This window comes from Sebastes umbrosus, chromosome 12 (assembly GCF_015220745.1).
Source record: "Sebastes umbrosus isolate fSebUmb1 chromosome 12, fSebUmb1.pri, whole genome shotgun sequence".
Classification (NCBI taxonomy): Eukaryota; Metazoa; Chordata; class Actinopteri; order Perciformes; family Sebastidae; genus Sebastes; species Sebastes umbrosus.
The window spans coordinates 17199418-17223940 of record NC_051280.1 but is presented as its reverse complement, the minus strand read 5'-3'; the positions used below and the strand labels follow the sequence as shown (position 1 = coordinate 17223940).

Sequence of the window (24523 nt, the reverse complement as noted above, 5' to 3'; positions counted from 1 at the left end):
AAAAAATGAACAGATTATGGTTGTAGAGTGATATTAAACCAAGAATACATTCAAATTGATTAAAAAAAACAACACATGCCATATCACTGGAAAGCCTAGGATGTCCTCTTTACAACACACCAGGGGTTGATAGAGTAGGTCAAAAGAGTAAGAGGATATGCATGTGGACAAAATGTCCACTACAGAGGACACATGTCAATGGGCTGGGTCTCAGGAGGATATCACTTAAATTATTCAAAATAATTATGCTAAACCTTATAATTTCCAGAACACCATAATTTTACATGCTGCTTCGTTTCCGACGGTCACTCATCTCGTCTGCTATTCGCGCACCACACTCCTCTCTCTCTTTCTCTCCTCCTCTCCCTCCTGCTCTGTACCTGTAGACCGTCAGCGCGCTGTGCAACCCCGCCCCTCCCTGCTTGATGGTATGATCCTTGTCTGTCATCACTTGATTGGTCGCACAGACGTCAGTAATACAACATTCAGTCACAGTCAGTGCATGGAAGTCCCCGTGGTGCGGAGAAGATCGTCCTATCATTCTGCCTTGAATTAATTAAAGAAAAAAAAAAAAAACGTCTTTCGGACTGGAGCCGGCTCTTATCATTCACTTAAAAGAGCCGGCTCTTTGAACCAGCTCGTTTGCGACTGACACATCACTACTTCAAACCAACCCAACTAGCCACCAGGTATGTCGACTGAGGAGAGACAGTAAAAAACTAGCTATTTTTAAATTGTGAAACCTTTATTAATGAATCTAACGTTACATCTCTATTGTAATTCCGTATCCATAACAAGTGGTGAATTTGTTGCAAAAAAAAGTAAACAGCTTTTCTTGACTTAGCTATAACTTTTATTTACATTATGGAAACAAAAACAGAAAATCATATGCATGGGTGACCTCTTCACAAAGAAAAGTGTTGGCTATATGTATAGACATTTACAGAAAAATAAGATGTTCCCCATCAAAAACTCAAAAAGAGATAGTGTGCACACCGTAGGAGAAAAAGAGCACAGTGGAATACAATCTCTAAAGGAGCTTACATGAAATGAAGTATTATACATTTCTTAGTTGTAGTGACAAAGCACTGGATATATAAGCAGTATGACCAATTTAGAAATAAACCAATAAAAAATAATCTTGCAGCTTTCTGGAAGGCACATGGTGCACACTGCCACTCATGGCTACATATAGTTCATGCTTGGAGTGGAGATGCATCCCTATATTAAGTATACAAAATGATCTCTCCACCTCAGCCATCAGTGTCCAACTCGGTCTTGTTTTTATCAAAATTCATAATGTGACTGTATCGTAACATAAGGCTTCGTTTTTTTGCACTTTATATTAAGGATAACCAGCATAGCTTGTGGATAGTAATGAATCATATGTACAGTAGGTTGTGAAAAAAAAAACTATGAGCTGAGTGACAAAGCAATTCAAACTATTGAGTCCTTGAAAAATTGTAGAATAATGCTGGTCTGGCACCATTGGTGATCCACCCTTGTAGCCGTGTTTTAATTCAAATGACAAATGAGTAAACAAATACAATTGTCCTTTGTTAGGAAACTGGATAAACAATCCAAAAATTTCCACAGGGTCTAATGCAGCTCTCATCCTGAGTATCTCTGTCTCAAAAGTCTTAAACTTCCACCACCTTGAGACAACACTGATATATTTCACCGCAACGAATCCTATGAACTCATGCCCCACTTCACTCCCCCAGACCAAGATTTATACATTCCACAAAGAACAGTATACACTATAAAATGCTTGTTTTCTTAATATAAAATATAGAATACATAAGGGGTATTTATTAGCCTAGTGAGATGTATTCTGACCGGAAAGTAGCTAGTCCTAACTGAAAATAAATTATATTGATTTCAATAGCCTTATTTGCAATAATTGTTGTGCATGTCTGCTGTTAGTTTCCCTAAGTTTCTTGGGTATTCTGCTAATCAATAACTTTAGTCTTAAAGTCCAACAATCCTCTAAATTCTTTATGTTGTGTTGATTCTTTTATCGGGTCGGCTGCAGATGGGAAGTCTTTAATGTTCTTTGGACAATGGTTAACATGGAATAAAACAAGGTCCTTCCACCCTTTGCGTGGGTATCAAATTGGCAAAACAACACAGTAATCTTGTCCACTTATGATAAACCATGAAGCCTGGTGACTGGTTATGATGAGACAGAGAGAGACAAAAAAGGGACAAGGACAGTAAAGAGACACAATCACAATTCCTTTGCTTTGGTTTGGCCTGGCTCAATCATCCCTCCTAGCCTTCCTGTCCAAAGTCCTCTGTGAATTTTTTCAGTTTATCCAGATCTTGTTCATTGACTGTTGGCTTTGTGTTGGCCTGAGACCTACACATGTCAGGCTGAAAAGAGGAAAAGAATATGATATTAAATCAAGGATTCAAATATGCAATTATATTACCATCTAGTATTTTTAGATCCTTACCATGCTTACTACAGGTTCCAATAGCTTCTCCCCAGGCACTTCCATCCATGTCATTTCAACCGCATAGGGATCGCCAGGTGAGCAGGGAGTCAAGAGGTCATCTACAACGACGTTGGCGTCAGTTCTTGATGCACCTCGTACCTTATTTAAATCACAATATGAGAAAGGAAACAAAAGTGACAATTAGTCAACTAAAACATGTTACACTGAAACATAAAACGAAGACAGGTATTTTAAAAGACGTACCCGTTTGAAGTGGGTTGCTGACTGGACCTTTCGAACAGGCTGCATTAGAGCGTCTCTGACAATGACACTGATATCTGCTCCGGAGTATCCACTGGTCATCTTGCCCAGAGTGACAAAGTCGCTGTCGTTGAGACTGTTGGGGGTCGAGCCCAGATGGAGCTTGAACATGAAGGAGCGGGCGTGCTCTTCGGGCAGCGGGATGTAGATCCTCTTCTCAAATCTGAAGAGTATTATTGGTGTCCAGTCAGCAAAGGTGAATGACAACATGGTTACGAACAACTTTCACCACCAAGTAATAACAATTACCTTCTTCTGATGGCAGAGTCTAGGGTCCATGGGATGTTTGTTGCCCCAAGTACCAGCACTCCCTCGTTGTCATTTCCCACACCTGCAAAATGAAAACGTCAGGGTGAGTACACACTTAAATACGTCATCTAAATAATAATACTCTGGTGCTTTCATTGACACATGATGATCCCTCAGATTTCTTTAGATCTGTGATCATACGTTACATTTCAGGGCAGCTGCCACAAAATATAGAAAAGGGACGAGCAGATTTCTTGTGTTCAACACTTTTGAAACATACTGCTAGTCACACAGACAAGAAATAGACCATTTAGGTGCAAGTTACAAAATTATGAATCAAAATGAGATTTTTGCAAATCTGCATATTAATGGTGTCCCACAGTGTTTAATCGCGGACGCATGCCACCTCACCTGAATCAAAAACAACCTTCATGAAAATTAATACATTTTTATGAAATTAAATATTAAGCTCAAGGGAAAAGAGCACAGGTGTACCACATATTTAATGAGTTTGGCTAAAGTTCAGGCCGTCATCTGCACACAAAATCGATGTGTCAAGGTCTGGGTGGCTTACCACCACTACTCAACAAGTTTGTGTGGGAAACCCTGTTACTGCAAACTGAGTATGCATATAGAAGAAGTAAGTCTATGAAATTTGCTGTCAGTGTGTTTTCATCTGAAGACTATGAGTGCATTCTAAATCCCATACTTTTACTTTTTCGTTTTACTTTTAGCACATACTGCAGCTGCCCTTACAAGTTACAAGTTTGTACTGTTGCATGCAGTATGCATACAACTGGGACATACCGGCGCCTTGACCTTTGACCCTCTTGCTCACATATCTGCTGAACAGAGGATTGTGGGTCAGAGTAGCCCGAAAAGCATGCCGGCTTGCATACTGTAAAAATGCGACCGGATGCAGGAGGACTCGTATTTTTGGCTTACTGCATTTGACATACTATGTTTTGGGACATACTAATTATTTTTCTGGCATACTAAATAGTATGGTAATATGGATATTGGAACGCACAGTATGTTGCACTTCCGGCCACACCTCAATCAGTGACGTCACAGCAGGTGTTTTCCCCTCACCTGTCAGAGAGCATTATCTGCCTTGACATCTGTTTGGGGGTGTGACCAGATTCAGCATTGTGTAAAGCTTGATTCTGTTTAGCACACTGCAGCAGCAATTTTCTGCTCCATGTGATTCATTTAACATTCAAATTGTTCACACTTCAGTTAGAAATAAGTGAACAGGGAGAAGAAAAGAGAGAGTGAGAGTCTGCCCACTGCCCTACTCTGGAACAAATCCTATGAAAAGCATTAATCTCAAAGTTCTGCCATTGGATTTATGTAGTGAGAATATTGTAAGATTGCACAAAAGGTACCTTCTAGTCACCCAGCAAATGCGGCTATACTTTTCTTCAGTGCACAGCGCGAGTTTCTATGGTGATACATTTGTCTATCCCATGCTATGTAACTACATGATTCCAGTAAAAATGTAGGATGCAGAAAGAAACTGAAAGGTTTGCTTCACTTATACATAAACATTCATTTTCTACATGTACTGCCATTTTAGATCTCAAAGGCTTTTTACTCATTCTACAGAACGTTGCTCCACTTATATCTCCGATTTTTGAAACTATTTAACACTAAAATTGGGGACCGTTTAACATGCAATACTGAGTGACTACATTTCATTTCATTTATCACATAATTCTGTAATTACAAACAATTGTTTCGGCTCATCAGACTTACCCTGCATCTGAACCAGGAACTCTGTCTTGATACGGCGAGCAGCCTCACTCTCGTTCTCACTTCTTGAGCCACACAGGGAGTCAATCTCATCAATGAAAATGATAGAAGGCTTGTGCTCCCTTGCAAGGGTAAAAAGATTCTTCACCAACCTGGGAAGCAACAAGCAAGTTTAAGAAATAAAATGGCAACGTGCTGCTGGCTGCAGTATATTTACATTCATCTTCACTTGTGCTTTTGTTGATTACCGTTAATATGACTTACTTTTCACTCTCTCCCAGCCATTTGGAGACAAGGTCAGACGAGGAGATGGAGAAGAAGGTTGAGTTGTTTGCCTCTGTGGCAACAGCTTTAGCCAGATAGGACTTTCCTGTACCCGGAGGCCCAAAGAGCAAGATCCCTCTCCATGGAGTTCTCTTTCCTGTCAGTCAAGCAAAAAGGTAATTTAGGCTTTATTATTATCACCAAAAACCATCAAATGCAATCTGATTATTCCATGCAACATATATGTTGGCTTCTGTCTATTAAGAGCAAAGCAATGAGGAAGCATTCCTTAATTAAGATTAATTACCTGTGAAAAGGTGGGGGAATTTGATTGGAAGAATAACAGCTTCTTTCAGTGCCTCCTTGGCTCCCTCTAAACCAGCAACGTCACTCCATAGGATGTTTGGTTTCTCCATAACAATTGCACCTGGGAAAAAAACATTACATTTCTGAGGAGTCTAAAGTGAGTCAGTCTAAGGCCTAAATTATGACAGAATGCATGTAACAAACTCCCAAGAAATCAACAAATATTACGACAACTCAGTTCAGATTGAAAAAATATAAAGCCAGCAGAAGGCCCAATAGTCCACAAAAGGAATATTACAAACCTGAGAGTTGATTTTGGAACTTCTTTTTCTCTGGATCGTCACCTTCATCGCTTTCATTCCTGGAAACACAAACATGTATTTATAAAAATTATATATATACAGTATATACAATTGTGTCTATATCTGAAGTCCAAATAATTCACTATATTTTCATATATATCAAAAGGAACACTGATTTTCTATCCAGGTCTGAATGGCATCACATCTGCCCCACCCATAAACACACCCTTTGTCATCAGACTGTGACTCTTTGACAGGCTTAGCGGGAGGAGCATTTTCTTTCTTCTTTAGATACTCCTTCAACTTCTCTGCTCTGTCCAAGTATTCAGCACATTTTGCCCTGATGCTCTGTTTAGCTTTGTCACTCTGGGCTTCATCTGTCAGGAATAACAACAAAACAAAAATGTACACAAAATTATTTCAGGTTTGAATGTAGGTTCCTAAAAAAGACATCACTTTCTTCATAGCAAGAATAATGAACAGAACGCTAACATGCTATTACCACTGACAGTGTGACAGTGTACAGAATAGCTTGCATGTCATTTTGAGAGATATATGAAGAATATGACAAGAAGGATTATCATCAGATTGTGATTCCTGTTGGGGCTAACAGCTGTGAGTATCAGACTGTGTGTGGACACTGTACACTTAATGTCAATGTGCTGTTTTAAGCCTTACATTTCACCACATGGAGGAAGTACTGGACAGCAGCCTGGTAAAGACGCAGAGCCTCCTCGTATTTCTGAGCTTTATCCTCCTGAGCCGCCTTGCTGGCAAGATCAATGGCTTTCTAAAATGACAGAGACACACAACTATGTTATAATAATGTTATACTAACAGGTGTTGGGTTCTACAATTGATGGAGAAAACAAGACAGCTGTGCGAGGTTAATGACAATGCCTTTGAATTGTGAAAGCGTTAGGACACCATCAAAACAACCAAAACAAACATGAATGATGAATTTAAAACATTAATGAAAGATCTAGAAGCAGAGTCAATCGGGAGCTGTCTGTGTTTCTGAATATTTTCACTTTAACGTTGGCTTCAAACACTTGATTTTATGTGGTTTGTATGATATTATGCTATGTATTTATTTTGCATTTGTTTTATGTTGTGGCGTCTGAAACTTTGATGTATGTTTAAATGCATGCTGTCTTGGACTGGTCTCTCTTGCAAAAGAGATTCTTAATCTCAATGAGTATTACCTGGTTAAATAAAGGTTAAATTAAAAAATAAATAAATAAATAAAACATCCAAACTAAATAACAAATGCAAGCGGAAAAGTTATTAAATATACTGAATAACAGTGACAAATCCTTAAGTGAATATGCCAGTCGCAGGCAACCTTCATACAGTATACTTACTGTAGTATACTATACTGTAATCTACTAGCTATAAGTGAAGACCAATGTAATGCTACACCTGTCACCTATGTGTTGACACTACGCACACTGAGGTAGGAGTGCCTGAATCTGAATGCACTTCCATTCACTTCCTTTTTGTTATCGTAGCTATAATATGTAACTAATGTGTACTTGGTAAATCAAGTTGTACAGAATAATAACGTCAACAGTTTTGCTTTCCATTTGAAGTGGATGATGTCTTTTCAAAAGGCCAAATAACAACCATGTTAGCTCGCTAGCTAACAGGGGTAATCCCATTAGCTAGCTAGCTAGCTAGCTGTCTTTTCCGTCAAAACAAACTCACACTAATGTTATAAGTCAGTTGCCACAAGTGCATATAAAGTTACTGTAAACGAGGAAAGCTTTTATAACACACACGGGTCATCTTTTTGGTAGTCTTTGTTGTTCAGTGAAGTTAGCTCACCATGCTAATTAGCAGCTAATGTCACGCTATTTTAACACAGTCGGACGCATTTAAACTGAACACCACCCAACAAAACAACAGTTTTCAACAACTAGGATTACTTTTTTTCAGTTTAGTCCAAGATGTGAACAACTTTGTGTGCAGTATTTACGTGTTTTTAGCCAGCCAAGCCAGCCGTGCTACAACTTACCTGTAAATTATTGTTGGTAGTCATAATGGCTTAATCACGTGTCCCAATAATCGAGAGGACTGTAACGCCGCCGTGAAGAAACAACTTATAAACACCCTGCTTTAGGATTTAACCATACAAGTAAGCTGTTTACACGACAATCGAGGTTTTTAGGAAGCTTGTTTTCGTTTCTGAGATCGCTACCGAGGCAGGTCGAGGAGGAAACTTCCGCATTGGACAGTCGATACTCGCGTTCACGGAATGCAATGACGTCAAGACGTAATGACGTCACGACGTAGCCTTGGTACAGGTCAGAGTACATTGCTCATACAGTCTAGTGACATTACTGCGTTTTTACTTTAACATTTATAAAACTGCACCGTGAGGATATTTGATTAATTAGTGACTATATTTTCCCTCCCGTTTGTTTCAGTTCTGCTTCTCTAGTCTTATTTTTCTTTTTTTCTTTTTCTGTCATTGTGGCTTGTTATGTGGTGTCTTTGGTTAGTGGTTAACCCATAGCTCTTACCTTTATGTACAGTCTATGGGTTTGCCAAAATGAAACACTACCAACTATTAACTCTGTCGTTCTAACGTTAATTACTACAGTGGTGGAAAGCAACTAAGTACATTTAGTCAAGTACAGTACTTAAAGGGACTGTTTGTAAGAATCAGAAATTGGTTGTTAACAGCGACACCTGGGGCCGTTAAGTCAACGAAAGTCAGTGTCCTGTTGCTCACGCTCGCCCGTGTGCACACGCTACTTGAATGTGAGCGAGCATCCGTCAAAACAGTGAGGCGACACACGTCAGCTAAAACCACAATATCACTTTATATTTCACCTGCTTGGTAGAAATGTTAGCTGATCAGATAAAGGTCTCTCCATGAATCACTGCTGTCATACAGTCTAAGGCAGGGGTCAGCAACTTTTACTATCAAAAGAGTAATTTTAGCCAAATAAAAATAAAAAAATCTGTTTGGGGCTGCAAAACATTTGAGCATTGTGATGAAGGTAACACAGCTTATAGTCTAAGTATATAGTATATAAGTCTAATGCAGTGAGGGCCAAAGTGCAAGTGTACGAAGGAGTATTAAGGCCACATTGAGGGAAAAAACATCTGAGATTTCCAGAATAAAGTCATAATATTACGAGAAAAAAAGTCATAACATTACGAGAAAAAAGTCATAATATTACGAGAATAATGTCATAACATTACGAGAAAAAAGTCGTAATATTACGAGAATAAAGTCATAACTTTACGAGAAAAAAAGTTGTAATATTACGAGAATAAAGTCATTACTTTACGAGAAAAAAAGTTGTAATATTAAGAGAATAAAGTCATTACTTTACGAGAAAAAAAGTTGTAATATTACGAGAATAAAGTCATTACTTTACGAGAAAAAAAGAAAATAACACGTAAAATTACTACTTCATAATATTACAACTTTTTTCCCCATAAAACTATGACTTTATTCTCATATTATTACGACTTTATTCTCGTAATTTCTGCTTTATTTATTTTTCCTCAATGTGGCCCTAATGCTCCATCATACCATAGACCTACAACAATGATAAATGAAAATGAAAATGTAAACAAAAAACAGTTATTCATTTCCATTTTTAAAAATCCACAGGGAGCCACTGGAGAGGGGCTAAAGAGTCGCATGTGACTCCAGAGCCGCAGGTTGCAGACCCCTGGTCTAGTGACATTACTGCGTTTTTACTTTAAAATTTATAAAACTAGACCGTGAAGATATTCACTGATCAATTAGGACTATATATTCCTCCCGTTTGTTTCAGTTCTGTTTCTCTAGTCTTATTTTACTATTTTTCTTTCTTTTCTTATTTGTCTGTCATGTGGCTTGTTATGTGGTGTCTTTGGTTAGTGGTTAACCCATAGCTCTTACCTTTATCAACAGTCTATGGGTTTGCCAAAATGAAACACTACCAGACTATGAATGAACTATTAACTCCGTCGTTCTAACATTAATTACTACAGTGGTGGAAAGCAACTAAGTACATTTACTCAAGTACAGTACTTGAGTACAATTTTGAGGTACTTGTACTTCCATTTTCTGCTACAGTCTACTTATACTCTACTAGATTTTTGAAGCAAATATTGTACTTTTTACTTCACTATATTTATTTGACAGCTTTAGTTATTTGCAGATTTACATTATTAATACAACATATAAATCAACTAAATTATATTTATAGATTAAGCTATCCAGCAGTATATGAAGTAATTAAATTGAGTGTCACCTTTAGCAACTGCAACATTAAAGTAATGAACACATTAATGCGTTAATAAATATAATCCAATAATATTATATATATGATTCTGAAATGAGCCTTTTACTTTTGGTACTTTCAGTCTATTTTGGTGCTGGTATTGCTACTTTAACTTACAAATACTTCTTCCACCACTGATGAATTAGTCTTGAATTAAGTTAAAAAAAAATGAAAAGTCCACTCTTGCTGCAGCACATCCACACTGTTGTGAACTTTAGACATTAGTCTGATTTTATCATCAAAAATAATATCCATATTTGTAAAACAAATATTATGTAGGGCTGACCTGCATGCTTGGAAGCTGCGAAGCTTCGATTTCATTTTCTTTAACAATCTCTTTATTCACTAGGTGCCCCTGTAGTTCTTCCACTCGGTCCAGGTACTGTTTACATTTATCTCTGATCTTCTGGTTGCCATCTTTACCCTGCGGTTCACCTGATGGGAAGGAGAACATTCATTTAATAGCATTCTGTAATGTTGATTTTGTTACAAACATTTTAAAAACTATCTATTGTAACAATTTACGAGGATGGATTTTGGCACAAACACAAACAAAAAACATTAATAGTTGAGTAATTTCACTTGTAGATTTCTAATTGGTCTGTCAGGCAATGACAGTGATTCACACTCTTGTACAGACTCCTGAAATGTCTCATTATGTGACATTAGATGCATTTTGTTTCCAGCTGTAGTAACGCACGTTTTACAATGTGCAGAAAGTACTTGACAGCATGTTGGTAGGAGCGGATGGCCTCCTCATAGTTCCCAGCCTGGTCTTGCTCTGAAGCCTTCTGTGCTACGGCAATAGCTTTCTGAAAGAGCAGGAATATTTCAGATACTATCATATCTTATATTTCTACTGAAATCACCACATGACAGAGACTCTATTGGAACCTCAAACTTCGTCAGTTCACATCATCTCAGTGTCCTGCATAAATCTACTTCAGCCAAAGCAAAAGTAGTATAATACAGTTTTGTTGTTATACAAATCGGCTAGTACCATATTATAAACAAATCATAATAATTTATTAAAATGCTCTGGAGCTAATGCTGAAATGATGAATCGACTGACTGAGTAGTTGATCATTTTAGTAATTTATTAAGTCATAAAAGACCTTGTTCACAGCAGGTGTTTTGACTTGTCATTGCAGGAAAAGCACACATGTAATTAATAACATTAATCATGACAAAATGTACCAGTAATTCACGCCACAATAGCAGGGCCCTGGAACTGGTTTACCAAAGTTGAATGAAGTTGTTTGTAGTGTTATTAATTACGCATGTGCTTTTTGTGCCACGAAATGTCAAAATTGTGAAAAAGGTATGTCCCAAATATTTGCTCATGGGAATTATCAGTGTTGACCTTTTCTAGAGTAAATGGTCAATCAATCAAGTAATACATGATTCATTTTATAGTCAGTTAAAATCTGCCAGTGACCAAATAATTGTAGTATCTAAATTGCAACTATCTCATAACTACCTTCAGTTATATGGTGATTTTGTGTTTTAAAACAAAGTAAGAGTAAACTGTCTACTTAGCATCTGCCTTAGCAGATTGAGTGGACAATTAGTTATTTATAGGCTATCACAAGAGGGTCTATGTGAATTCCCATCATCTATTAAGAGTACCTTTAGGGTACCTGCTATTAGAACACTGCATATCAGCTCTAAACCAATCAGATCACAGATTGAACCTTGTGTTTGGTCACATTATTCCTACTGCTTAAAAAACATTTAATAAATTGTGAATGAATCATCTGACAGACTGTCATTGAATCTGTGTTATTAATAGTTTAATAAAAAAGGCTATTTTAATAAAGCACACAATACCTTTAGACATACTTCGACTCCAAATTAAGCTTTGGTCAAAATGAAACCTGTCAGGTGGCATACAGGGAAGAATACACTCGGTGTTTGTTCCTACAGTACATTACACTTGTTACACTTCACTCCATCGACATGCTTCCAGTCAGTTAAATAAAGTTATTCACCCTACCTGTAGATTTGTTGGCTCCATGTGGAGTCCTGTGAGAATTAAAAACACAACAGATTCAACCTCGCGATCCCCAGCAGAGTCTTGTTTCGTTTACCCAGCCTTACAGTATGTCACAGCATAACAAGTTCCTGTTTGCTTATCTATCACTCCCTCCGTCAGCGCTGCGTTCAAGAAAGCAGCCTGCCCAGTTAGTTTGAGGAATGGCAACGATGCAGCCTCCTCCTGCCACTGAGTCACGATGCTCAGAGCCTAATTGTTGTCATGCAAGTTTACAAAAGACAAGTTGCAGAGCCTGTATTAAATGACCCAAAATAGAAACAGCTGGCTCACAATTACGCTTATTATCTTTCACTGAGAGTCATTTTGGGGATAGTAGAAATAACAACAACAACAAGATGAGCATATAAAGTAAGACAGAAAAGAAGTGAGTTGTAACACAATACAGTAGCTCTTCTTTCAAAGAGGCCAAGAGACGTATAAACCGGAGACATCACTCGTGTGCTTGTACGTCATAATGAAACCCACTCCACTAGTGACTCTCTCATGTGATGCCTGTTTTTCTCCACTAGAGGTCACCCCAAGATCACTGTAGAAGCATCAACCACTTGGTGGGGTACTTCACAGGTTTGGGGCTCCTATGATCCAGCTTTAAGAGGTAATACTATACTTTCATATCAAAAACATATATTAAAGTATATAAATAAGATATTGTTTATCAATAAAAAAAATATAGATTACACAGCATTAGAAACCTTATTTTTTATGAAGCAGCTGAACACGTTTTTATTTAGACAGAGTTTTGTTAATTCGTCTGAATAATCATCTCCACTTAATGTATTGCTTTTATTGGCCTTTTCTTGACTGTATTTGTTACCTGTCCATGTGTCTTTGTCCTCATTTGTTTGTTTTGTTGTGTTTTTAGCTTGACAGCCCTGTGCTTGTCATGGCTACTTTTAATATTGACTGATGTATTTTTTATTATTGTAAAGCACTTTGTGATTTTGTATCTGTGAAAGGTGCTATACAAATAAACTCTACTTACTTACTACTTACTTAATCATCTTCCATCTTTATCATTATGGCCAGACAATTTCTTTTAATTTCATAATCACACTTTTCTTTTTGTATTTGCACAAGTGGCAGCCAGTTCAAATCGCCCTTTGAAACTGCAGAATACTTCTCACTGTGACTATAATAATACAGTGTCTATTTCACATTACCATATACCTTGAAGGATGATTGTAAAGTATGGGGATACAAAAAAAGTATATAGTTCTTATAAATCAAAGCTTAAAACTTTACTGTTTGCTGCTGGCTTTTATTAAATCAAATAATGATCTTATACTACACTATAACTTTTACTCTTGTGTGTTCTACTCTATTTTAGCTTCGATCCTAGCTTTTATTTTTAGCTTGTTTTTATTTTCTAATCTTTTATGTTTTTATAACTGTTTTAATTATGTCTTAATGTTCTTTTGCACTTTTGTCGCAATGTTCTTGAATGTCTATGTAAAGCACTTTGAATTGCCCTCTTCCTGAAATGTGCTCTACAAATAAAGCTGCCTTCCTATATGCGCGTAAAATACGCATTAGTTCTCTGTATATATTTTTTTAAACTTGAGATTTTTCACATTACAAGACAAAGAAAAGGGACAAAAGAGTGCTGCTGGGTAAACTGCAGTGTAAACTGTGATAGGAGACCTTTGGCCCCACTCACTCAGTAGATTAGAGCTCCGACCATCGACAGCCTGACACCCGAGAGCTCCGGTGTGGCGCACACTTTGGTTTTAAGGAAAGACCGGAAAGCTGGCGTTGTTGTTTAGTTTTGGAAACATGTGGCGGAAAGAGATGAGCACACCTTTAACAGCAGAGGAGCATCTCAACGCTTTGTCACTGACACTAGCGGACGTATACTGAAAGAGCATCGCGCGTAACTCGCTGCAGCCCCTTTTGGGCGCATTTTCATGGAGACCTATAGATGACAAGAAGACCTGCACGCTGCGGAGAGGGGATCTCTCTAATGTGGAACATGGCGAGAGGGATGAGAGGAGCTCATCTCCTCCTCGCTCTACTTTCTACCTTTTTAACAACACTTTTCAGGGACGCAGATGGACAAGGAACAGGTTTTAATTTGAGTCCTCCGTATTTCAACCTCGCTGATGTGTCTAGGATCTCTGCCACAGCAACCTGCGGACAGGATAAGGCTGGCACACCGGAATATGAGTTGTACTGTAAGCTTGTCGGAGGACCGAACATCGAACCTCCTATTTCAAACATACAGGTAAGAAACAGCTTGATGCCATCTCACTAAAGCTTTCAGTCCATGAGTAATACCTGAATAACAACTACACTGCATTAGGAAATTACATTGTGGCTGGGTACATAAAGTGAACAGTAAATTACATTCCATATATAGCCTAACTATTGAAAGAAAGTGTGCCTATATTTAGTTGTTTTTATGAATGTAGTCCCTTGCAAATGTTTTCAGTGTCTTTTTAAGAGCTCAATAGCCAAGTTGTACAACTGCTAGAAATAGGCATACACCATTGTAGTTGATTTTTCTAAAGGAAATGGCCTTTCAAAAGTGGTATTGTCCCCTCAGAAGTTCTTCTGAAGGGCTTTACATTACAGCAGTTTGACATGGACATGCAAAAACTTGTGTCTAAACTTAAAGGTCCCATATTATAAAAAAAGTGAGATTTTCACGTTTTTTTTTATCATAAAGCAGGTTTAAGTCCTATATGAATAATGTGAAAGTATCGAAACACTCAATCCACAGGGAAATACACACAGCCCGTATTCAGAAACTCTGCATTTGAAACAAGCCGTCAGGATTTCTGCCAATTCGTGATGTCACGAATATACAATATTTAGACCCTTGACACAATTTTAAAAGTAAACATTCTAAATGTGTCCCAGTTTATTTCTGGTTGCAGTGTATGTGAATGTCATCAGCTGACAGGAAGTACACATGGACCCAAGCTGTTGCCTAACAACGCAATTCTGTTACAATTCCGTCAAAATGCGCTAAAACGGAGCGTTTCAGACAGAGGGTAAATAGAGGCATATTCAGGCTGACAGTATGAGGAAAATAAAGTTGTTTTTTTAACATTACAGCATGTAAACATGTTCTAGTAGAAACACAAAATACAAGTGTGAACCTGAAAATGAGCATGATATGGGACCTTTAAGATTTGCTTGTGGTTGCAGTATTTAGTTAGTTATTTCACAGTGCCTGCCTCTATTATAAATCCTGCATGTGACTTTCTGCAACTATTTGGGTGTGTTTGTATCTGAATACCAACAATTTGACACCATTCAGGGTCAGTTCTGTGACTACTGCAACTCCGTCGACCCAAGCAAAGCCCACCCGGTGACTAACGCTGTCGATGGGACAGAACGCTGGTGGCAGAGCCCTCCTCTCTCCAGGGGACTGGGCTACAATGAGGTCAACGTTACCCTGGATCTTGGGCAGGTGAGATTATCATACCTTACTCTTACTATGAACAGCTGTGCCTGTTGCTACCTGCAGTTTGAATGATGATTGCTGTGTGGTGACAGTAAAATATATAGCACCTGGATGTTACAGAGGGAAGAGATGGAACATTTTCTGCCTTGGTCGTTGCTCTGCTGCTGTGAGATGAGTGATGTCATTTGCACCATATTCTTCTTGGTTTTGCTGCTGCTTATTTGTTTTGGATATGCTTGGAAGAAAGTTGTGTGACTCAAGGTGTTTCATTCACAAATACTCCAAAGTATGTTTTCAGTTTGAGCTTCATCACCTCAGCCAGCAGTGGTCATGTGAATAATGTCCTGCAGTTGGACGCTTGCCAGTAATCAGATTCACGCCCCTTTGGCTCCAGCGAATACGCTTCCATCATGACCCATGTCTGTAAAAAGTGAGTTTGGCTCGCGGCCCATAAAATTGCACCTCACGCTCAATTATCTACTGTCAGGAAAAGAGAGGAATTCCTTCTCTGGATTAAGGATCAGAAGGATGTAAAATCAGATTGGAAGAGTGCAGGTGGAGGCTCTTGTGTAAGGAGGGTTTTGCAGTTCTGGAGTAGACTTCAAAAAGAGAGCCACAAAAGAGCTCCTCTCCACACGTGTTACATCTTTGGCTCCCAGTGGGCATCGTGTCAGACAATGGCTGTGGGCTTTTCTATCTCTATTTTTAGGCAGACCAAGCTGAGCAAAGACCCTACACGGCTAAATATAGTCCACACTTACAAGAGGATGGACACATGCAGGGCCTGTAGGGATGTCTGACGCTAATACGTGGTAATGCTCAGTTTATTTGGGAGCCGGGAAAGTAGCATTATTGTATTATGGTGGGCTAAAAAAAGCGTGGTTAGATCTCTGATGGGGACTACCAACCGCACAACACCCTGCCCTCCCTCACTACAACACCATCTCAACCACACACACACACACACAGCTGTCACACATTTTTCTCTTCATTGCATCTGATGCAACCACCAAGAGTGTAAACAGTGCTCACCTGCCACCACTGCATGTCATACGTTTGTTTTAGCACTCAAATCTTCTGTGTACGCCTCAGAAAAAATGACATGTGGGAGCCAGATTTGTGATTTAGTAATGATTAACTATGATTTACTAATAAAGTTATCAGTTGGCAGCTTTGCAACCTCCGGTGTATTGAATCAACAAACTCAGCATTCCAGCACTCCTCTATAAATGGAAGAAAAAAGCCTAAATATAGAGGGAAGAATAACATAATATGAATACAACATCACTTAGTGCTGAAGGCTGCTTATATCTGAAATAGGTTATGATTTGGGTTTGAGTTTTCCTGAGTTTAAACAAGTGTTTTTTTTCCACCCTACAAATGTAATCTCATGAATTAGAGCTGTCAAGTTGTTGTTTGATTTTTCCATGCTAAGCTTTGATAGCTTTGTAGATTTCTTTTTCAAATCCACAGGATGAATGATGTGTTCAATGAACTATGTGGGCTATACCCAGCTGAATGGGTTCTGTGGTTTCTTTCAAGGCCAACGCAGGTGGCTGTTCCGCTGTTGTCTGTATAGCTCTCAGTAGATATATTAGATAACGGCACAGTTGATGTTTATGTTAAGATGGTGAGGTTCAATGAGAGAGGCCTTTTTGACAGAACAGAGCTGTTTCCGGTTTTTCTGTGTAGAGGATTGTTTGAAGCAAGGCCTAACAAGTTTAAAGCTAGACTATACTGTGTCAGTGAACTGAAATTACACCAAAACTGGGCATAAAATACAAATATGAGCAGAAAGAAAACCTTTTAATTGTTTAGCCATACTAGCAGTATGGATCTAGGGATTAGAGATGTTACCATTTTTTCCTTTCCAATTCCGATACCTGAACCAATGCGTTAAAAACAAATATATATTTTAACTGCTGTGTACTACTATCTCTGTATGTGATTGCTATCATTGTTGTATGGCCTGACTCAGGTTCTTCGCAGAGAATGAATGCCATAGAACTTTCTTTTATTATATACTGTAGTTTGCCAGTCAGCCATGACTGAAAAAGAACAAAGAAAAAAGAGAGGAAGAATAAATAAATCTGCTAGCACCTGCCTGATCGGTACTGCGCATCGATTTCGGACGCAGTGATCGTTTTTTACAGAGCTGATGATGGAAGTATCTAACAAGTGAGCCATCTCACTACTTTTTCATCTCTGTCGAGAATTACACATGCGCAGCAGCCTACAGATCGGGCAGGATGTACAGATGGGGTAGCGAGTAACACGTGTTGTTGTTCCTGTAGCGTAAATGAGCTAATAAATGATATGATATCATTAGACACATACTTGCAGATACCCGATCCAGCATTGTAGGCTGTATCGGAGGCATTTGCAAAACTGGTATCGTATCGGACCAACTCTACTAGGGATGGCAATGTCGGTCTGGTCTTGGTCTACCACTTTGGTCCAGACTGAAGTATCTCAAAAACTGTTGGATGAATTGCCATGAAATTTTGTGCAAATATGCAGTGTCCCCAGAGGATGAATCCCACTGACTCTGGTGATCCCCTGACTTTACCTCTAGTACCACCATGAGGTTGACATTTTTGAGTTTTAGACAAATGTCTCGCCAGTTATTGTAGGGTTTTTTGGTACAGACATTCATGTCCCCCACAGGATGAATTATAATGACTTTGGTTATCCCCAGACTTTTTATTTAGCGCCATCATCAGATCAAAGGTTAGATTTGTCCAATACTTTGGTTCGTGACTAAAAACTAATGACATTCCCATCAGCCACCTCTCTGTGTTTAGTGCTATTACCAAATATTAGCATGCTAACATGCTAAACTAAGATGGTGAACATGGTAAATATCATACCTGCTAAACATCACCACCTTTGTATTGTCATTGTGAGCATGTTGGCATGCTGATGTTAGCATGTAGCTCAAAGCTCCACTGTGCTTAAGTACAGCCTCACAGAGCCTCTAGCAGGGCTGTAGACTCTTAGTCTTGTTTTCATCCAAGCGACTTATCTTCAAACCTTTGGTGCGTCTTTCATTAACCAGCCCAAAGAGTGCTTCTAGTGACATGATCGCCTCCAGCTCAGAAATCTCCTCTCAGTAAGCCCTGTTTCTCACACAGGCCAATGCAAGCAGGTTAACTGCTCCCTGTTTTTGTGACCTCTTGGCTTTTGACCCGTGACCCATGACAAATCCACCTTGGGTCAGGAAATTACCTCAATAATCCTCAGTTGGCTTCTGCAAAGATAAAGAAGGTGTTTTGCATAAATGGCTTGTTTACTTCTAGAGTAATTGGCCCAAAATGGGTGTTTTTGAGCCCAGAAGATATTTGTGGGAGCACAGATCATATCTTAATTGATTTTCACTAAACCAGCTTTGGCCTAGTATGTGTTGATCTCTTCACCATTAGCCATATGTCAAGAACAAGTAAAAGACTTCTTGTTCATCCCATTATAGATTTATTCCACATCAATGCCCACCAAAATACTGGCTACTTTTCCAGGAACTTTTAACCTTGTTAAACTATTTACAGAACACAGTAGGCAAGCCATTGTTCTGGTAAACATTTACAGCACATATCAGACAGCCGGCCAGTCACTCCTTTTTTCTGGGGAATGTATTTTAGGAGCCCTGACCACATGTGCTTATCTGCCTGAGTGAGCCCAGAGTAGACCATGTGAGTCAAACATACCACGGCTTACCGCTGTCTGTCTCCCATCTGATGAGACTGACCTGCTTTTGATTGGTCAGCGTCAGTCACTGAATGAACATCGGACGTTATTGGCTTAAATGGAGTTCTTATTAGTTTCTGGATTGATGTTCAAGGGCTTTAACTGGCATTTTTATATGAAGGTTAAGAATTTGGATTATTTCTGTAGGTGACAGGTGTTTATTGTGGTGTTGATGATGTGGTGGTTTTGTGACTTTAAATGTAGCGATTGCAGAAAATCTTATTGTTTATCTGTAATTTATAGGTTATTTGCTATGATATTGGATATTTCACTTTGTAGGGGACATGTGAGTAAGTGCAAGAACATTGACATGATCTGGTTCAGGTTAGTGAAATGTTTTCGGCAGTCGTCATCAAGAGACAAAGCTTCCAAGAACTCAATTTTAGAGACATTCCCCTGGAACCCAATCCCCTCTCTCAGGGGTCCACCTCCCACAGAAGTTGGTTTGAATGTTTTATTTGCAGCCGTCGCCCCCTTTTGTGTTAGAAGCCTTCCAGGCGGTATTGTGTGACATCCTTTCTGTGCGCTCACACTCTCACAAAGGTTTGGTTCTCTTTAAGCCTCTCTGAAAGTGACCTGGTGCTCTCTTTTCACTCAATAGATGGATGGAAAAGGAGAGGTGGTGTAATTTGGTGCTGAGAAAGTACTTAAACAGAAAACGTACAAGTCTCAGGATGAAAACATTCCACTTTCCCTTGTTTTTTGCACTCTTACTGAGTAGACATTCAGATACAACCATGCATGATGCTTGCATGCATGTGCTGTATGATCTTGATGAGCTGCTAGAGATGCACCAATACCGATGTTGGATTTCAGGCCAATACTGACTCAGATAGTCTTATCTTTTCAATTCAATTCTATGTTTATATACTTTATACTTTACATTATATACCGGAATTTTATTCCCTGTTTAAATTTTGACCAATTTGTTGCTGCATTAAAAAGTTTATACTTGAATTGTAATTCCTGTTAATTTTGCTAGTGCATGATTTATTATTTTAATAATAAATAACAATTCAGTAAATTTATATCTATATATTTATTTGATACATTTTGTTTTACAAAGCCTGATGTTACCTTACACATCTAAGAATGATCCTAGTCACTTCCACACAGTGAGGCATACAGTTTATAAATTAAACACTGGTATCTGATCGGTACTCGGTATCGGCCGATACCCAAAGCCCAGGTATTGTATCGGGACTGTAAAACTCGGATTAGTGCATCCCTAGTTGCTGAAGCCCTCCAAAACAGGTGGTTAGCAAATATGTAGAGGCTATAAACCTAATTGAGGTGTCGTGTCTTTTGAATCTGAGACAAAGAAGAGATTCAATTGCTGTTTAGATCTATTTGATCTTGTTGTATATGCTTGATGATAAAGATTTGCCCATCCAGCGCAGCTGGCTCAGTCCAACACTAGAGACAAGATTGTCTGTCAGATATGTCCCTATTGCTGTGGTGACGATGGAGGTGATATAAGTACCTGTCTTTAGCCGGGCTGCCTGAGGCGCCAGGCCAACCCAGCAGCTATTTACTACTCCGCTAACAGCCACATCGTGTTAGTTAGCAGTAGAGCAGTCTGGCAGCAAGGCTCACTGTTGGACTGCAGCTCCTCCTAAATCTGGAGCGCACATGTGGAAAAGCTTGTGGGGGTTAACATGGGATCTATTCACCATTTCAAGGCCTTAGTCATCAGTTCATACGTGGAAATACTAATCAGTGGCCTGAGGTGACGCAGGCATTGATGCAATGGGATGTGTTAGAGAGCAGGAGATTTTCTTAGACCCATTTGATAGGGCCGTTTCATGAATAGTCATGCGCCCATATGCAAGAGTTGGAAGGAAATACTGCATATAATGCAATAGTTTCCAACATATTGTACTGAAAAATTGCAGTCTTTAATCCTATAATATTCTGTGCTTAACTTTCATTGTTTTTGAGTAAAAAAATAGTTTTTTGGTCTTGAACCAATTGTAACAAAGATTCATAATTTAATTGAGAGAGAGTATTGCTAACAATTGATGCTGAATACTTCATGTTATAGCCCATTTTGAACTCTGGATTGCTTTTTAAGGTTCATAATGACATTTCATAAGTTGGCAAATAGTGTTCGATGCAGAAAGACAATTCTTGAGCAGCTGCACCTCAGGCTTTTACAATGTGAAGATTGCTAACAAGTAGAATCTTGCATATACTGTATGTTTTTTGTTACACCTACAGTTGGCCAACTTGTCTTTGTCACCATATAACTAATTCTGTCATGGAGACAGAGAAAAATACACCAGACTACCCTTCTCCCCCTCCACCGCCGCCCACCTGTTGGACACAGACAAACAGTTGTACATTGCATTGTTACAAGCTGGAGGCCAACTGCTCCACCCCACTGGGCTGTAGTATGCTCTGTCTGGCAGGGCTGATCCGCTCCAACAGAAGGTGATGCCTCCTCTCCTGTGAATTGCATTCCTCTGATCTCACATCAGACTCTCAGGAGCTCGCTCAAATGGCCTCGTTCTGTCAAAGATTCTGATCTCACTGTAGATTTAGTCCTCTTGGATCTGCAGTGCCCTTTGGTTGGAATTTGGGATTATTGACTGCACTTGCTAAAAATGTACTTATTGATGTAAGATTTCTATCTTACATCTCCTGCCTGTTTAACATCAGATGAAATTCGAATTTGAATTGTTCTGATACTGCCTAAAATACGGGATCGGGTATCTGCAAGTAGTGTTGTCAAAAATATCGAAGTATCAATACTAGGGCTGTCAATCGATTCACACATTTTCTGTTCAAAATGTTCCTTAAAGGGCGATTTGTCAAGTATTTATTACTCTTATCAACATGGGAGAGGGCAAATATGCTTGCTTTTTGTGCAAATGTATGTATATATTTATTACTGGAAATCAATTGACAACACAAAACAATGACAAATATTGTCCAGAAACCCTCACAGGTACTGCATTTAGCATAGAAAATATACTGAAATCATAACATGGCAAACTCAAGCCCAGCAGGCAACAACAGCTATCAATGTGTCAGTATGCTGACTTGACTATGACTTGCCCCAAACTGCATGTGATTATCATAAAGTGGGCATGTCTGTAAAAGGGAGACTTGTGGGTACCCATAGAACACATTTTCACCCCTTTGAAAATAGCCATGCCAGTATCTTTTTTCTAGCTTTAAAACCCGATACAAACTCCGAAAGATCAATGCCTTAAAGAAATTAGTTGCGTTAAAATGATTTTGCGTTAACACGTTATTATCTTGTTAACTTTGACAGTCCTAAATAAAATATATATATTTTTTAACGCACTGGTATCGGATCGGTACTCTGTATCGGCCCATACGCAAGTTCAGGTATCGGAATCGGTAGCGATATGGAAAAATGGTATCAGACATCTCTAATTAAAATATCAAATACATGGATTATGAAATAAAGGAGCAATACTTGTCGCAGGCATTATAGTTTCTGATTGAGAAGGCTGTGAGAAATTCATAACCAGTCCATTTAAAGTACACTTCATTTGATTAACACAAACAGATTATGATCGAAGAGATCCACGTGGCCGGCACGTCAGCATGAGCAACTGGGGTCATGCAATCTGGCTTTAACTTTTTTAGATCTTAAATTTTTTTCTGTGAGTTTGAAACTCTGCTCCACAGCTGTATTACCTGAAGCGTATGCATGTATGAAGCGAAGCAGTGCTGCTGTGGTTCACACTTAAGGGTGCACATTTATCACACATTTATGAGCTGTCACACACATACCTGCCAACCGTGAGACCTCAAAAATAGGGAGGATTTCACAACCAAAGCAGAGGATCTGGGGGTCCTCCCCCAGAAAAAATTGAGTTTCAGAGACTTTGTTTCCTGCATTCTGGTGACTTTTAAAGAATGAAAATGGCAAAATAATAAGTGCACCACAACAGCATTTTTTGTTAAATAGGCCTACTTTTAATTTTATTTTTAATTCTCACGAAAGAAAACAGAATAATTCGCCCCTCTGGCAATAAGTTGCGTGAATCTCTGGCATAAACTAATATTCATCAGTTTTTTGCCCCTGCTTAAGTATTTCTATCTCTTATGAGTCTCTGTTTTTTTTCCATCTCACACCTACTGAAGATCCTTTCAGACACAACGAGACAAAGAGACCACTGCGCTCTGAAACACATTATTTCCAATGGCATGCACCGCGCCATGATGGTCTTATGCTGCATCGAGTAAAGCCTGTATTGTTGTCCGGGTGGAAACAATAGAGCTTATACACGTCCTACAGTGCCATACACAGGTTGTGATAATGAAAAGGAAATAAAAGGTGAGAAATATTTATCGTGAATCGGGATAAATACAGGAGAATTGTGACCCCAAGAGGAAACCGAGAGAAGGCAATGTAAAACGGGAGTCTCCTGGGAAAATTGGGAGGATTGGCAACTAGGGAAGGGAATCACCAGAGGCCCCACGATACGATATTATCATGTTACTTAAGTCACGATACAATCTTATTGCGATTTTAAACATTTTTCGATATGCATGCTGAGTTTTCATTCACATATCTTGAGGTCAGAGGTCAAGGGACCCCTTTGAAAATGGCCATGCTAGTTTTTCCTCCCCAAAATTTACCAATCGATTCCAGTTGATGTGATACCAGTATCTTCACTCTAGCTTTAAGACTGAGCCTGCTACAACTTGTAATAGTTTATATGATAAAAGATCAGTACTCGACGTCCCTGTATCGATACAATATTGCCGCTCAAGATATCGTGATACTATGCTGTATTGTTTTTTTTCCCCCACCCCTATTGGCAAGTGTGGTCACACACACAAACAAGGCATTAACTATCAGGGGTCAATAATCCAGAAATGATAACAGACATACACAAACACCCAGTGGACATGAAAAGTCAGGCATTTAGGATTGTGATTGTGTGTGTTTTGTCAAAATGCATTTACACGTTGCAACACGTGTATTGAGAAATGGAAAATGTTAATATGCTGTTGTTAAAATGGTGTTTGGTCATGAGGGACTTGGTTGGCTGTGTTGCCCTGTTGTGTTAATTGGAAGGTTAGAGGAGGTCTGGATACTTTATACCTTGTATACTGTATGTGACACTCTTATAGGGGGTCAGGGTCAGGAATTTGAGATGGGGTGAGGAGGCACAGGGGGTAGGTGTCAAACAGTCTGTACCTGTCACAGCTCAACCTCTGACCTTTTTGACACCCACCCACAGCCTCCTACACTAAACCTCCTGGCATGACACTCTTGTCTGAGGCTACAAATGCAGGGAGGGGCAGAGGATGGCTCTGCTCAAGTGTTGTTCCAAGTGTTTCTGCCACAAGCTTGTCAATCTGTTTCGTGTCTTTGTACACCACTGCAATCCTGCTCTGGT

At 39.0% G+C, this 24523-nt stretch overlaps 2 protein-coding genes and 1 long non-coding RNA gene across 8 annotated transcripts in view; 2 read left to right on the top strand and 1 right to left on the bottom strand.

Annotated features, from left to right (window-relative positions):
- Positions 1 to 830: 830 nt before the first annotated feature.
- Positions 831 to 12079, bottom strand: vps4b (vacuolar protein sorting 4 homolog B). 3 transcript variants are annotated; one of them, XM_037787707.1, is made up of 13 exons: positions 11924 to 12079; positions 10628 to 10739; positions 10214 to 10362; positions 6317 to 6428; positions 5865 to 6015; positions 5639 to 5697; positions 5338 to 5457; positions 5031 to 5187; positions 4770 to 4918; positions 3012 to 3093; positions 2706 to 2925; positions 2460 to 2600; positions 831 to 2376 (listed from the first exon to the last, which is right to left on the bottom strand). In XM_037787707.1, the coding sequence occupies exons 1-13, from the start codon at positions 11942 to 11944 to the stop codon at positions 2275 to 2277; spliced, it is 1575 nt and encodes a 524-aa protein (XP_037643635.1). In that variant the 5' UTR covers positions 11945 to 12079; the 3' UTR covers positions 831 to 2274. The 3 variants fall into 3 exon arrangements, with proteins under 3 accessions (XP_037643635.1, XP_037643637.1, XP_037643636.1); XM_037787709.1 differs by lacking the exon at positions 10628 to 10739 and having other exon boundaries at positions 11924 to 12056; XM_037787708.1 differs by lacking the exons at positions 10214 to 10362; positions 10628 to 10739; positions 11924 to 12079 and adding an exon at positions 7656 to 7904.
- On the top strand, positions 5070 to 13329 carry LOC119498667. The gene is made up of 3 exons (XR_005209160.1): positions 5070 to 5206; positions 12493 to 12578; positions 12846 to 13329. It is a non-coding gene; the product is annotated as an uncharacterized LOC119498667 (long non-coding RNA).
- A 199-nt stretch (positions 13330 to 13528) lies between these two features.
- Positions 13529 to 24523, top strand: part of LOC119498660 (laminin subunit alpha-3-like) — a 71836-nt gene continuing 60841 nt past the window's right edge. For 2 of the 4 annotated variants that reach the window (XM_037787699.1, XM_037787697.1), the window contains exons 1-2: positions 13529 to 14204; positions 15246 to 15398. In XM_037787699.1, the coding sequence (XP_037643627.1) occupies positions 13902 to 14204; positions 15246 to 15398 (456 nt within the window). In that variant the 5' untranslated portion in view covers positions 13529 to 13901. The remainder of the gene's footprint in view (positions 14205 to 15245; positions 15399 to 24523) is intronic. The other 2 variants (XM_037787698.1, XM_037787700.1) reach the window with 2 other exon arrangements.